This window comes from Heloderma suspectum, chromosome 3 (genome assembly GCF_057233095.1).
Source record: "Heloderma suspectum isolate Gila_16-S chromosome 3, 16-S_ref, whole genome shotgun sequence".
Classification (NCBI taxonomy): Eukaryota; Metazoa; Chordata; class Lepidosauria; order Squamata; family Helodermatidae; genus Heloderma; species Heloderma suspectum.
Window position 1 is genome coordinate 83789269 of NC_139460.1, and position 14117 is coordinate 83803385.

The window sequence follows — 14117 nt, forward strand, 5'->3', positions numbered from 1 at the left end:
CTCACCCGCACGTTGCCCTTGGTTCGCTGCTTATTCTTGCCTCCCATAGTAGCGGTCGCGGCGACGTCGGGAGCAAGAGAAACACCCCGGCCGAAGACAGCTGGTCCGGGGCGAGAGTCGAGGAGGCGCCGGATCGCTTCCGGGATAGACGGAGGAAACCGAGGAGATGGCGGAGGCCGGGCGCCGGAGACTGGAGTCTCCACCCCTCCGGTCGGCGCTCCGCTGCGCCGCCCCACGCGGGGGAAGCGGCCGAAAAGGCTTCCCTGAGGCCGGTGGGAGGGAAGCACGCTCCGCTCTCTCCAAATCACAATCGTTACTTTTTCTCTCTTTCAGAACTGTGGCCGCTTTTGGAGGCTCGTGAGTCGTGATGAGTGCCGACGATTTCTCACACTGAAAAGTGTTTTATTATCACTTTGCCTCCTGCTCTTCTTCCAAGGAACTCAAGACAGCTTTCATGGGGGTTACAACTTTAATGGAAGCCTAAGTACACGTAACTGAAGCAACCGTATATATGTCTTTTCTTGCTGATCTCTGCTCTCACTTGTCTCAGCTGTGTTGATTTTAGATTGTAAGCTCCTTCGGGGCAGAGACCTGTACTTTTGTACTGTAGTCAAGGGCCATGCATATGGATCCCTTTTTCTATATGTGTGCGCATGTGCGCACATGTGTGTATATATATTGGGTTAAAAGCTAGTGACTTGCTCAAGGTCAACCAGATAGCTTCATGGCTGACTGTTCCATGGATTTGAACCCAGGACTCTCTGATTTTAGTCCAAGAATCTATCCACATCTCATGAGTATTTTGATTCTACAGTGCGCAAGAATTTGTCATTTTTGAGGAGTCATCTTTTAAGGGTTAGATGCTTGGGTCTACAACCTTGGTCACCAAGGTTCAGTTAAAAAAGGAAGAAGCAGCTCTTTAGGATTTATTCTGAACAGGCACGATGCCTCTGATACTCCCACCCCAAACCAACAGGCACTAAAACTAGGGCTTGGGGATGCCCTGATGAATATGGGTTTATGAAAATGAGATCATATGTTGGCATACTTGGAACCAGACAGGAAGATTTTTCAGTTTAGGGTTTGTTTTTAAAGTATGTACGTTCCTTGCAAGTTTTTTTTAGGACTTGCTTAGTGGGCAGATTAGTAATGGAGGATGTTTCCCTTAAAGACAGTTTGGCCATCATTAGTGATTTTCCCCTGTAACATACAGCTGCAGGAGAGTATTGGATGTTTTTTAGGTTGTATTCTTGGTTCACATATGGCAACGACAAGGCCCAGTAAGTCTGGCCAGGCTTTACATACAAGATCATGCTCTGTGATCCTGTATGAGCTTCTTCTACAATTCAATCCTGTGCAGAGTTTAGGCATGCCTAATTAAAAGCAAAGTTGTTTGGGCATCCATGATTTCTCAAGTATAAAAGATTATTATTACCCACTTTTCATTATAAAATAATCCCAAAGCAGGGTACAACTAATAAAATACAATAAAATCATACAAGACCAACTTAAAAAACAAACACACAGGGGAGAAGAGTAACACAGATGAATAGCATATTATTATTAAAGTCTAGCAATCCTTTATTGCTTTTTTTTTTAAAGGAAAAGCAATGAGGTTTGACAAAGCTTTCATTTAAATTTCCATGTGTTTCCCCCCCACTTCTTGATGATCTATTGTCCTTCAACTCCGAAGTACAGTTGAAACATATCGGCACATCCGCTGTCAAGTAAAAAATGATACAGTTGTCCCAAATCCATATGATTTCCTCTGGCACCATGAGCATCAAATATTTTTTCTTCAAAAGCAAAAAACTTGTTTTGTTTTTCCATTTCCGCTTCAGCCCCTTCTAAGTAAATGTCTTCTCTGTGACGGATTAAGATTCGCTGCCATGATAATCTTCTGATTCTAAATACAATGAGAATATTGCAAATTCAGAAAACACAGTAACCTAATCCAGCTAAAGTTACTCCTGACAATGTCCCATTGAAACGAATGAAACATGTTCATTGTGACTAATTTAATTTCCATTGAAAGTAATGGGATTTAAGTCACAACTGACAGTAGATAGATGGGAAATGATCTATTCTGAGATTGATAACGCAAGTCATAAGCCCCACTGAGACATTCTGAATGTGGTTAAAGTCAATGAACAAGAGGCAGGGTGCTAGCCCAGCCCCCTCCTTGTGCATTTTCATCACCCTATACTTGTGGAGGGCAGCTTTCTGGACAGCCTTCTGTATCTGCAGAGGCCCTCTACACAACCGAGAACCCTGATCTTCCAGATATTCTTCTGTCATTAAGATCTTGGACTGTAACATCACAGAACCAGCTCTGTACTCAGATATGAAAGGCGTGTGTGTGTGTGTGTGGGTGTGTCTACGATTACTCTAGTGTTATTGATTTAAGTAAATTACCCTGCTTCCCACTCCTACAAGGCCCTGTGAAACCATGTATCTCTTGTTATTGGTTGTATATGACTGATATTGTGGGGAAAAGGGAAAATCCCAGCATGTCAGAGGGGAGTATAAGGGTTAAGCTACCTCAATACTAACAAGGTAGCTTAAACCCATGATTTACTTAAAGGCAGAGATGGTAAGGGCTCCTTTGAATATTATGCCCATATATATATACACTCATTAAAATTATATATAACTTATGTTTTTATCTAGTAATTACAGAAAAAAAGTTAGTTTGTACAGTAGTAATGATGGATTTAGATCCAAGAGCGCTGAACTCAAATCTCTGGTCAGCTGTGAAGTGAACATGTGAAGGAGGATTACAGATCCACAGTAACAAAATATTAAAGTTTTAGGAATTTACTAACATTGAAATTAACCAACCAGAAGTAGAAACCCAAGAGCCTGAAATACAAGATATAACATATGAAAAACAAACCTTGCCCAAAATTCCTCACACATGCTCTGTGGGCCTTCTACGCAAATGATACCTGGTTTTCCAGGCATGCTGAATCCAGACAGAGAAAGTTCCTTAGACCAGTCAACAATATTCTTTCTTTTTTGCTTGTTATAAATGTGATGACTGTAAATCCAGAGTCTAGTGAAAATATTTTCTGACTTCTGAATACTTGATTTCTGAACAGTGGAAGATGAGGGATCCTTGGTCATGTAAGCAGCAGCATGATCTTTAACCCATTCTCTAGCGCTTAATATGCAGACCTCACCAGCACAGTTTTTCTTCAAGTAGCTTTTGAGATCTGTGTTCAGCTGACCCTGCTGTGATCGGTTTATGGATGGAGATCTAAAGAAAAAAAATGGTGTTGTTTGGAACATAGAATGAAAATCAAATTTCGGTTGTGATAAAATGCAAAAATTGTTCTAGATTATGCTTAATTTTCACTGAAAATGGGGTGGAACCAGACTTATGGGACTTGTCACATTTATTTCAATGTGTCTGCTCTAAGAATGACAGACAGAGCAATCCTATGCCCCCCAGATAGCATTGGGGGGGTGGGGATGGATAGGATAGTTGGGTTTCCTGGATCCTTCCCCTCCCCCACATAGCTGGTGTGGAGAGAGCCATATCGGCTACTTCTCCACACATGGAAAATGGAGCACCAAGACGGGGAAAAGGGGGTGTTCCTGGGGGCAGAGAGGGGAGGAGACCGGGCACCTGAGATACGATATATTCTATGGCTGCCCCAGCCTCCTTCCCTCCTCCTCCTCTGAGGTGCCACCGCTAGAAGGATGAAATCATCTGTCTATCAGAAATGCAGGGCAGCTGGGGTGCAGAGGTAAAGATCACCTCTGCTGTCCTCCTGCCCTGCATTGGATACACGATAGCGTCCAAGTTCGGAGGCTGTCGGCAATCTACATAGGATTGCCCCTGAAGTTTGGCTCCAACCCAGTGGAACTTAAATGAGCTTAACTTTAGCTACACCATGCTGAGTATTTGTGAGGTTCTGTATGAACCTCATACAGGTTCATGTATGAACACATGCTTTAGTTAAAACGTTTGCTCACCAACTTGGGCAAGCTCATGGTTTTCATGACCATGCTCATGCATACTACAAAACAAATAACTTAAGATTGTAGTCTTAATACTATCTGCAGATGAAATATATATGATAATCTACATTGGAGAAGATTATGAGTGTAATGTTCCTAGGGATGGCTGTTGCAGAGTAATCCTGTATGCTTTTGGCAAGCAGGATCCCCATGGCACCAGTTCAGCGAGCGGCAGGTCAGGTCGCAAAACTCGGGAACTTTCCCACCCCTTTTAATCCGCGACTTGCAATTTCCACAAAATCACATGTATAAATATTCACAGAAGTTGTAATTTGCACAAAATCACAGCCGTATATAGCACAATTTGCTCAAAACTGTACTATTTACAGCCACAAATTTGCACAAATCGCATTTGCTTTAAATATTCATACCTGCAATTTTGTGCAAATCATGATTTGCACAAACAAAAAAACAGCAGAAAACCATGAGCCTGCCCGAGTCGGCGTGCACTGAGTCAGGCCGGCTCGGGGACCCACGAGCCAGAGTCCGGGGGGCTGAGCTGGTGAAAACCCGCTGAGCTCCACCCTGCAACCAGATTCCCCCAACATCCTAAATGTTCCTGCCTTAATAAACTTACAGAGAAGCACAGTCATGATGGCTTTATGTACACATGTAGTTTGTGTTCTATATTTGTTTATTGGCATCTCGCTGGCACGTTGGCTAAAAATATCCATTTTGTTCTCAGACTAAAAGCCATTTGGTTTAAAGAATTGAAGGCACACAGTCTCAGCACTCATTCCTGGCTTAACAAACGATCATTTATCAAGCCAGCAATGTTATGTCTGAATCAGTCCAGATAGTAACTTGCTTCTTAGACAGGCTGGGGAATGCTGAGAGTTGGAGGACTTTTTTCAGTCTAAACATGCATAGGATTACATCCTTAGTGTCTTAGGGTGGAATCCTATACCTACTTAACTAGAAGTAAGCCCCATTGAACTCGGGGATTGCACTGTTAGTGTCATTATTTTGTAGTATGCCAATACTTTAGAAACAATCAAGGAATGCGATAACATCACACCTAAGTCCAGCCTTCCCCACCTGACCCTCCGGATGTGTTTGACTACAACTCCCATCATGGCTATACATCAGCCAGCATGGCTATATATCAGGAGTGGGCAACTTCGGGAGGCCCAGGGACAATTCCTCCCCCACCACCCAATCCCCTGGCAAAAAATAAAAAATATTTTTTAAAAAACATTGCATCCAGAGTGGATACGGAGTGTTGAAAAGGTCAAAATTAGCTTAAAGGGTTGACAAGTCTTCAAAATGGCAGTTATGGATGCCATTTTTATTGTTCCTTTCCTGGGTGAGGGTCCTTCAGTGGACTGTAGCCAACCAGCTCCAGATGCTCTTGGATGAGACGGATTATTTGGATCCATTTCAATTCGGGGTCAGGCCAGATTTTAGCACTGAAACAATCTTGGTCATCCTGAACCTATGTCGGGAAAGAGACAGGGAGTGTGATCCTGTTGATACTCCTGGATCTCTCAGCAGCTTTTAATACCATCTGCCATGGTATCCTTCTGGGGCAACTGTCTGAGCTGGGAGTGGGAGTTGCAGTGGTTCCGCTTCTGCTTCGATAGCCGGCTCCAGGAAGTGGTGCTTGGGGAATATTGCTCAACCCCATGGATTTGCCAGCACAGGATTCCTCAGACATCAGTAGTATAGAAATGAAATTAATAATATGTGCATAAATAAATATATGGTATTGGGCAGCAGACTTGAAAAAGAATCTGTTGAACTGTGGAGCACAAGTAATCCATAATAGAGTGATTTCCTCTTAAACCAAAGATGAGATGACAATCTTATTTAGTTGGGAAGGATCAAATCTTGCCACTTGTGATGGTAGAGATAGGAAGGGTTTTTTTAAGAATATACCTACATCAATAAGGAGTCACAAATTCAGATTTACATGTGATCGCCTTCTCAGTATATTAAAGGGTAGTGCTGATTGGTGAAAGCAAACTGATTAAACTTACACTGATAATCTACCACTTACTTGGGTTCATGTGTGGAAACACTTATTTTTAATTGTGGCCTGCAAATGCAAATATGTTACCTGATCCTGATATATTTACATTTATAACGCGCAATCCTATCGATTGTGCCCTCAGCGATCAGAAGCACCTGAATGTGGAGGTATCCAATCATCCAGTGCAGGGCAGGAGGAGCAGCGGTGGTGATCTTCCCCTCCATGTCCTCCTGCCCTGCAGATTTCACTAGCAAAGGCATTTCGGGGGGGAGGGGAGGAGGCTGGAGGAGGCTCAGGATAACTTGTATCCTGGACTCTCTGGTCCCCTCCCCTCCCTGCCCACCAGAATGCCCCCCTTTCCTCTTCTTCTGAGGTTGCTTTTCCGATCTTGGAGGGCAGCCTGTGCAGTTCTTTCCACGCTGGCTGCAAGCCAGCAGGGAAGTGGGAGGATATCCATCTCCCCCTTCCAAGGTCGGAGTGCTGTCTTTGACCTCGAAAGGGGGATTCCAAACAATCCTGTGGTCCCTAGGATGCTCACCCAGGGACCTTAGGATTGCACCGTAAGTCTCTCTGCAGTCATTAGGATCATTATTCTCTATGGGAAGGTTAAATGTGCACATTATGCTATACTATAACAAGCATAAAACATTTCAGCTTTTAGCCCATCTCTCTCCATTATGAAAATATATAGTACCTGATAGTGATTTCTGGAAGAACAGCTGGGTATTTTAACGGGAAAGCACAAGACAAAGCAAGTGGAACCTATAAAAATATTTTTAAAAATCAAAATAAGAGATTACTAAAATAAACCTAGTCTCCAATACCATACATATTTCTTTTAGGACAAGAGTACAGTACCTTTTCTCCATCAGGAGTTTCTAATTCTAAATTCAACATAAACTGTATTTTTGAAGATGGCACTTCCAAAGTACATCTTTCAACGTGATCTTTCAGTTCTGCTAAAGCCAGCTGGTCAATCACCTTAAATTCATCTTCATTAGGAAACATACTAGAAAGCAAATCTAATTCAGAAAGCTGTAGTTCAGCCTCTTCCAAATTGCTCATTTTGGATATGTTTATGTGATTCCTAAACAAGTTAGAGAAAAATAATGTTAGTATTGACAGCTTCTAGTGCTTCTAGGTCTGTCAGTGGCTATATTTAATGGGACAAACACTTGAAATCTTCAAGTGGTTCCAGAATAGTGGCATTAATTTCAATGTCAATTACAGTGTTCAAGGTTTGAAATCACAGATTTCCACCATCTGTTTTATTGGCAGCCCAATCCTATGGATATTTATTTGGAAGTAAGACCCAGTGGATTGGGGGGGGACTTACTCCCAGGTAAGTCTGTACAGGATTGCAGCCTTGCTTCCAAATAACTCATAGGCTTGTGAACTTACAATTCTATGCCTATTTACTGTGTTCAGTGGAGGTTACTGCCAGGTAAGACTGCATATTATTGCAGCCCTAAAGTATAATCCATCCTATACATGTCTATTCAGAAGTAAATCCTATAGAGTTTAATGGGTTTCCTCCCAAGTTAGTGGGTATACAATTGCAGCCATAGGCTCAGTAATGAGTGTACCTTATATGATATATAATTTTGCAAACAATGGACAAAAAGGTTTTTAGGACTGCACTTCACTCACCCTAGATGTTCATCTGAAAAAGATTGCATATGATTGGGCTGCATAACTTGTGTGAGAGAAGTAACTGCCACCCAACCAATTGTGCCTAAATTGCACTGTCTTTTATCTGACGGAACTTTGTCCAAACGTGTTCTGACACACAGTGTGTGTCACAGTGTGTTCTGACACACATGGGCAAATCTGAAATCGTGCATGCTCTGTTGATATCTTTTCATAAACACAGTAAAAGTGTAGAGCTATAATAAAAAAGAATCTGAACTTCCTGGAGCCCTTTGGCAATATTTTCCCCCTTTGAACGAAGACATATCCATGAAAGCTTCCCACAGAAAACAATGGAGAAAGCTAGGATGTTAGTGAAGCTGTGACTGGATAGCAGCAGGTTCACCCAGAATAAAAGGTAGCAGCAAAGACACGAGGTTGCACTCTTTCTAACTCAAAGACTAATGTGAAAAATATGAGATGTGTGTGGGTTTTCTACGTTTTAAACATTAAAAAAATGGTGCTGCCAATGCTAATACAGGCCATTATTCCCATAAGGCAGCTTAGGCTGGGGAGAGAGTGGCTTACAACAGCCTTGCTGGGTTGTCTATTACTAGTGAAGGGAGGAGCGTGAGGCTGATTTGGATTTGCAGCCAAATTCCACCCTGCAGAGCACGCTTTTAATTGCCTTCATTATCAGCCTTTATGAACCTGAGCACACTCCGGGAGAGAGCAGAGGACAGGAAGGCCTGGCGTGCTATGGTCCGTGGGGTCACGAAGAGTCGGACACGACTGAACATCAGCCTTAAATTGCCTTCAGTATCTGCTTTCAGCCCCTCGCAGCCCAAATCCAACGCTCAATTGCATGCAGAAAGTTTGTGCTCCATTGCGTTGCATGGAGACACGTTGCGTTTTTACATGCTTAAAAGGAGTGTTTAAGAAGGTTGTCATTGTGGCTGTTTTGTTTTTATATTTGCCTTTTTATATTTAGAAAAAAGAAACAGATCTTGGATGCGCCCGATCTCGTCGGCTCTCGTAAGCTAAGCAAGGTCAGCCCTGGTTAGTACTTAGATGGGAACTGCCTGGGAATCAGGCTTCCTCGTTGAGCAGGGGGTTGGGCTCGATGGCCTTGTAGGCCCCTTCCAACCCTGTGATTCTATGACTTCCTGCCTTCGTTGCTGCCTTGGGGACGGCGGTGAGACGCTGCTACCCGATCACAGCTACACTAAAATTCTAGATTAGTCCAGTTTTTACTGGGCAGCTCCCGCTTCCACCCTGAAAAGGAAGGGGGGGGAACCGGCGTCCAAAGTGAACCCGGATGCAGGACAATGCCGCGGTCCCATTATATGTTTATGGCGTTTGTCAGCACCGTAGACTGCCCCGCGCGCTTCCCCGCCTCGTGCGTCCCTTGGCTATTTCTTTCCCGACAGCCAACATACCGGAAGTTCCTGATGAGCGAAGTGGCCCCTCTGGCATAAGTTATCTATGCTCGCGGACCTCCCGGCGCTTTTCGGTGAGGCACAGGACCGTCGTCAGGTAGCCGTAAATCCCCACTTCGGACGTGGAGATGTGTCGTAAAATATTGAAATTTAGGACGACTTGCCCAGGGAAGGCGCGACAGCAGGCGCTTCGGGAGTCCCTCGCCTGCTAGGCGCATTGGCTCCGTCTCCAGCCCTGGCCGGCCGCTTCAGCTGCTCCCTCTTCTTCGCTGGGACGGAAGGTAGGGATGCTTTCCCATTGGTTTCGGCCGTTGTCAGTACGGGCAGAATAGGCGGGCTGAGAAGCGGCCAATCAGAGGACGGCTGGTTCTGACTCGATTCGGGAAGGTGCGATGCGTTCTAGTCGGGATTGCAGCAGCAGCAGGCCCTTGTCTACAGGGAAGGTAGAAGAAAATCAGAATTAGGCCATTTCTAAAGATCTGTGTTTTGTTGTCTCCCCACGCCTTTCGAGGGCGGCCCTCTGCAAAAGCTGCCACAGGACCCCCTATTATCATGGTGACCGTTCTTATCCCAACGCATGCTGGCCTGCTGCTTTCCTAATTTCCTTCCCCCACCCCCCTCATTTTGCAGGTGTCTTGGTTTAAAGAAGGAATAGGCAACCTGGTGCCCTCCAGAAGTTTTGAACAACTCCTGTAATCCCTGACTATTGGCCATGCTGGCTGGGGCTTATGGGAGTGGTATTTCAAAACACCTGGGGAGCGCCAGGTTGTCTGCTGCTGGTTGAAAGACTTGGGAGTTGGCAAAAACAACAAATAATCTTGTGGCGCCTTAAAGACTTAACAAATGTATTCTGGCGTGAGGTTTCATGGACTACAGTCTGCTTTATCAGATACACGTGTCCACAAAAGCTTATGCCAGAATAAATTTGTTAGCCTTAAAGGTGCTGCAAGACCGTTTGTTGTTTTTGCTGCAGCAAACTCTGGAAAGTGGGAGTTGGCATCACTCCTCTAAGCACATGTAGTAGGGGAAAAGGTGGCAGTAGCAACACCACTTTTGTATTGATTTTGCCTTCGAGAAGCAAAATGCTTTGCCCCTGTACCTGAAACTGTCAGCTTCTTAATAGTTCTGTCCCTGTGTGAAAAGGCTGCCAAAGGATCTATGGAACCCTGAACAAACATTAGCTTGGACCCGTCCCTCTCCCAAGGCAGTAGTATCTCCCCAAGGGACATCTGGTTATTCAGAGTTGCCCGCTCTCAACCTGGACCTTTTAACTATCACTCAACATGGAAAAGTTTATCACATAAATCTTTTCCTGGCATGGAGATAAAAGTTAGAGATAATTTTTTCCACTTGCTTAATTTCTGTATGCCTGTGTTAATGACACAGGCGAATAGCCATTAAATGAGTTGGCAACCCTGTCTAATAACAGATAAGTTCCCCTACCTCATCCCCAGCTTCCTAGTCTCTTAACTGGCACACAAAAGAAGGGAGGCGAGATATGCCTAGAAACACCTTATAGCCATGTACACATGAATGGTTACTTGACCCATCTAATAAATGAGCTTTAACTTACAAACTTTAATGCCAGTTCTCATTAACTCCTAGCTTCATACTAAAAGAAAAGTTAAAAGTGAGAAAGAAATGGAAATACAGACTTCTGTGAATGTTGCAGTCTTTGTCTCTCTGTCTTCCTAGGGTGCTGTTCTCCACCTCAGACATCATGGTTATTAGTATTGTAGGAAGCAGAGCAAAGAACAGCTCGGAGATAGATGCCTTCACAGGATTTGATGGGGGGGGGGGGCAGACAGGACAGACAGACAGGAGTATGTAATACTGTTCTGAAAACATTTATGTAAAGAAGCCAAGGTGATCACACTTGAATAATCCTCACAGATGGATTGTTTGCTAATGCTTTTGTGAATACATATATGTGATTGTCAGTATGTATTCCTATTGTGCAGGCACCCTAGTCATTAGGTACTAGTGGGAGTGAAATCTGAATGGACCTAGGCTGGTGCTTGTTTCTAGCTGACCTACATGAAATGAGACTTGCCTTGGTATGCATAATGACATACATAAAGACTAGGATCCAAAAAGCTACTGTAGATATCGCCACTGGGTCTTTGTTCAAATATTTTTAAAGAATTCCAGAGCAGTTTGCCATGCATCCTGAGGGTTACTATTTAAGAAGTAAAAGTCCAGACCTCCAATGGACACATGGAACTAGTCATGTGTTTCTTTGGATCCTTGCCAAAATCCAAATCCGAATGTCGGTTTTATATAATGGTGGCTGTCATGTAACAGGGAAATCAGAGTAAAAGAAAAATATGTATAAACATGTTTGGGATTGGCGAGGATGGAACAGCAATATAAAGCACAGAGAGAACAATAAAGCACAGAGAGAACAGCAAAGCAAGCCAGCCACAATCTGAAGTACCTGCCCACGTTACTGGACTGGCTAACTAGCTTGTTTCGTAATATCTTCTGTTGCAGAATGATGCAGTGCTCTCTGAGTATTCCCAAGTCAAAGGATACACTTTAAGAGCACAATCCTATGCATGTTTAGACAGACAAAAGTCCTAAAACTCCCAGCATGGCTGGCCGGGGAATGCTGGGAGTTGTAGGACTTTTGTCTGTCTAAACATGCATAGGATTGTGGTCTAAAATGTTTAAACGCACATCCTTCTTTCATAGTATGTTGTGGCTTAGTTTACAAGATCCCATCGGAGCAGCTTAACCTGCAATACAAGAACCTAGCTTAAGGGTGTAAACCTATGCATGTTTAGACAGACCCATGCTGGCTGGGGCATGCTGGGAGTTGTAGGACTTCTTTCTATCTAAACATGCATAGTATTGTGCCCTAAATTGTTAGCATTACCATCAGATGAATATTTACCCTCTGGAATATTGTCTCCAACACTTGTACATTCTTTTATTTTATTGAATTTATATCCCACTTTTCTTCCAAGAAGCTCAGAGGTTATCTGGGGTTATCTCATTTCACCCTTACAACACTAGGAGATAGGCTATACTGGGAGAAAGTGACTTGCCCATCAAGTTTTTGGTTAAGCAGGGATTTGAATTCAGATCTTTGTAGTCGAAGTCTAACACTCTAGTACACCACATGGGTGATCTCAATGAGTTGTGACCTTCCTGCACGCAGTATGCGCCTAATGTGCACCTTGCTGCTATAATCCAATCGATATGCTCTGGCCTGCATAAGTTGCTTTGTGGAGAGATGTGTAAACCTTGCATCTGGGTGTTGGATTTGGTAGCCCTTTTGTGCCTTCCGACTCCCATTCTTCTGGACCAATAAATAGAGAAGGAAGAAAAATATGCCTGGCAATGTGTACCCCATCCCTCCATGCTAATAACATTTGTTCTATGGTGCATCATTATGTTCCAGGTATCTGTTCACCTTGAAGAACTGAGTCTTCAGTGTCTGGTAACGCAGCTGCTTCTAGGTATTGAGGTGTCCTTGAAAATAATGATAATATCTCTTTCTCTCTTAAGCCATAATTGTTTGATATGAAGTAAAACCCTGGATTGCTAAAATGGGAAAGAGGCGAACAAAGGGAAAAAACATACAGCCGGATGACTCACCAGACATACTGGGTATGCTTTATGTGTACAAGTAGTATCGCACTATGATATAGTTCTGGAGAAGATGGAGTTTATAATCGCTACTTATTTCCTTGGCAAAATGTTTAATATCATTACAAAGAGGGTTGCCCTATTACAATTCAACTCCTGTAGAGAGAACAACAGTGTGTCTTGCTAAACCTGATTCTTCCGATTCACATTAAAGGTGTAATCTATGTATGCTAGTGATCTAACTTTCAGTTAGCCAGTAACAAGTTGGGTAGCAATGAATTTGCCAAAGGCTACAATCTAGAAAAAAAGTTTTCCTACCCTAATGAAAAGTTTGGGAGTTAAATTTAATTTTGCAGTTGATTGAATACTGTTGATTTCAATACGTAATTTTCTCTGAATTGGGCAAAATGTCTGACTGTTGCCTTGGAACCTTAATGCATGCTGACAGCCTTCCCCAACCTGGTATCCTCCAGAAGTTTTGGACTTCAGCCACCAGCCTCAGCCAGCATGGCTAATGGAGGGCACTAGGTTGGGCAAGTGTGCCTCAGGGACATAACAGGTGGTGAAAAGATTAATAGTAGGATAACATTATCCACAATATGACGATTATCAAAATAATGGAATTAATTCCCCTCTCTTGTCCACTCCATCCAGTATAAAAAACCTCTCTGTCATGCTTGCGATCCCATTATATCAAATTACTAAATGACTAAATCCTTTTGCTTAGTTATTAATGCAACCTCTTGGGATATCCATGTCTGCATTGAGTGTATGGACAGTAAATTAGTGACAATCTTTCTGTAGTGATCCTCATAAATGAAACCAATGTATGAGATGAGGAAAAAAGAGAATAAGAGAAATGTACCATTTTATTATATAAGGTAGTTTCTAATGGTGTCCCAGTACTAACACTAATGATGTTGCGCTGGTATAAACCAATCCTTGCAAACCAACTAGTGCTTGCTAGCTCAGTGAGGAAAAGCAGCAACTTGCTGCCAAAGCTCAACAACACAGCAGCTAAAGAATCACCCCTTTTTTGCTGCTGTGCTGCCGAATTTCAGCAGCAAGTTGCCATTTTCCCCATTGCACTAGCAAGCGCTAGTCATGCGTGCAAGCATTTTATTTATTTATTTATTAAATTTATTAATCGCCCATCTGACTGGTCACCCAGCCACTCTGGGCGATGTACAACCCACCATAAAACAATTTAAAACAATAAAATTTTACCATAAACATTTTTTTTTAAATACCCTAACCCACCCCAAATGCCTGCCTGAACAACCACGTTTTTAATGCACGACGGAAGCTCATTAAAGAGGGGGCATGACGGAGTTCCCTAGGGAGGGAGTTCCACAGAGTGGGGGCCACCACAGAAAAAGCCCTCTCCCTCGTCCCCACCAGTCTAGCTGTCCTGGCTGATGGGACAGAGAGAAGGCCATCTGAGGCTGATCTTGTTA

The 14117-nt window shown here is 43.3% G+C and overlaps 3 protein-coding genes across 10 annotated transcripts in view; 1 reads left to right on the forward strand and 2 right to left on the reverse strand.

The window, feature by feature from the left end:
• Positions 1-399, reverse strand: part of LTN1 (listerin E3 ubiquitin protein ligase 1) — a 47470-nt gene extending 47071 nt beyond the window's left edge. For all 5 annotated transcript variants that reach the window (XM_084843568.1, XM_084843567.1, XM_084843566.1 and 2 more), the window contains exon 1: positions 6-399. In XM_084843568.1, the coding sequence (XP_084699694.1) occupies positions 6-47 (42 nt within the window). In that variant the 5' untranslated portion in view covers positions 48-399. The remainder of the gene's footprint in view (positions 1-5) is intronic.
• Positions 400-1239: 840 nt separating this feature from the next.
• Positions 1240-9337, reverse strand: RWDD2B (RWD domain containing 2B). Of its 2 annotated transcripts, none has more exons than XM_084843580.1 (5): positions 9067-9337; positions 6857-7085; positions 6693-6760; positions 2897-3259; positions 1240-1906 (listed from the first exon to the last, which is right to left on the reverse strand). In XM_084843580.1, the coding sequence occupies exons 2-5, from the start codon at positions 7061-7063 to the stop codon at positions 1672-1674; spliced, it is 873 nt and encodes a 290-aa protein (XP_084699706.1). In that variant the 5' UTR covers positions 7064-7085; positions 9067-9337; the 3' UTR covers positions 1240-1671. The 2 variants fall into 2 exon arrangements, with proteins under 2 accessions (XP_084699706.1, XP_084699705.1); XM_084843579.1 differs by having other exon boundaries at positions 8997-9191.
• Positions 9133-14117, forward strand: part of USP16 (ubiquitin specific peptidase 16) — a 37717-nt gene continuing 32732 nt past the window's right edge. For 2 of the 3 annotated variants that reach the window (XR_014789095.1, XM_084843573.1), the window contains exons 1-2: positions 9421-9509; positions 12580-12681. Coding sequence is in view for 2 of the 3 variants with exons in the window: in XM_084843573.1 (XP_084699699.1) it covers positions 12621-12681 (61 nt within the window). In the remaining variant the exon portion in view is untranslated. Of the gene's footprint in view, positions 9348-9420; positions 9510-12579; positions 12682-14117 lie in introns of those variants that run through there. The other variant, XM_084843574.1, reaches the window with a different exon arrangement.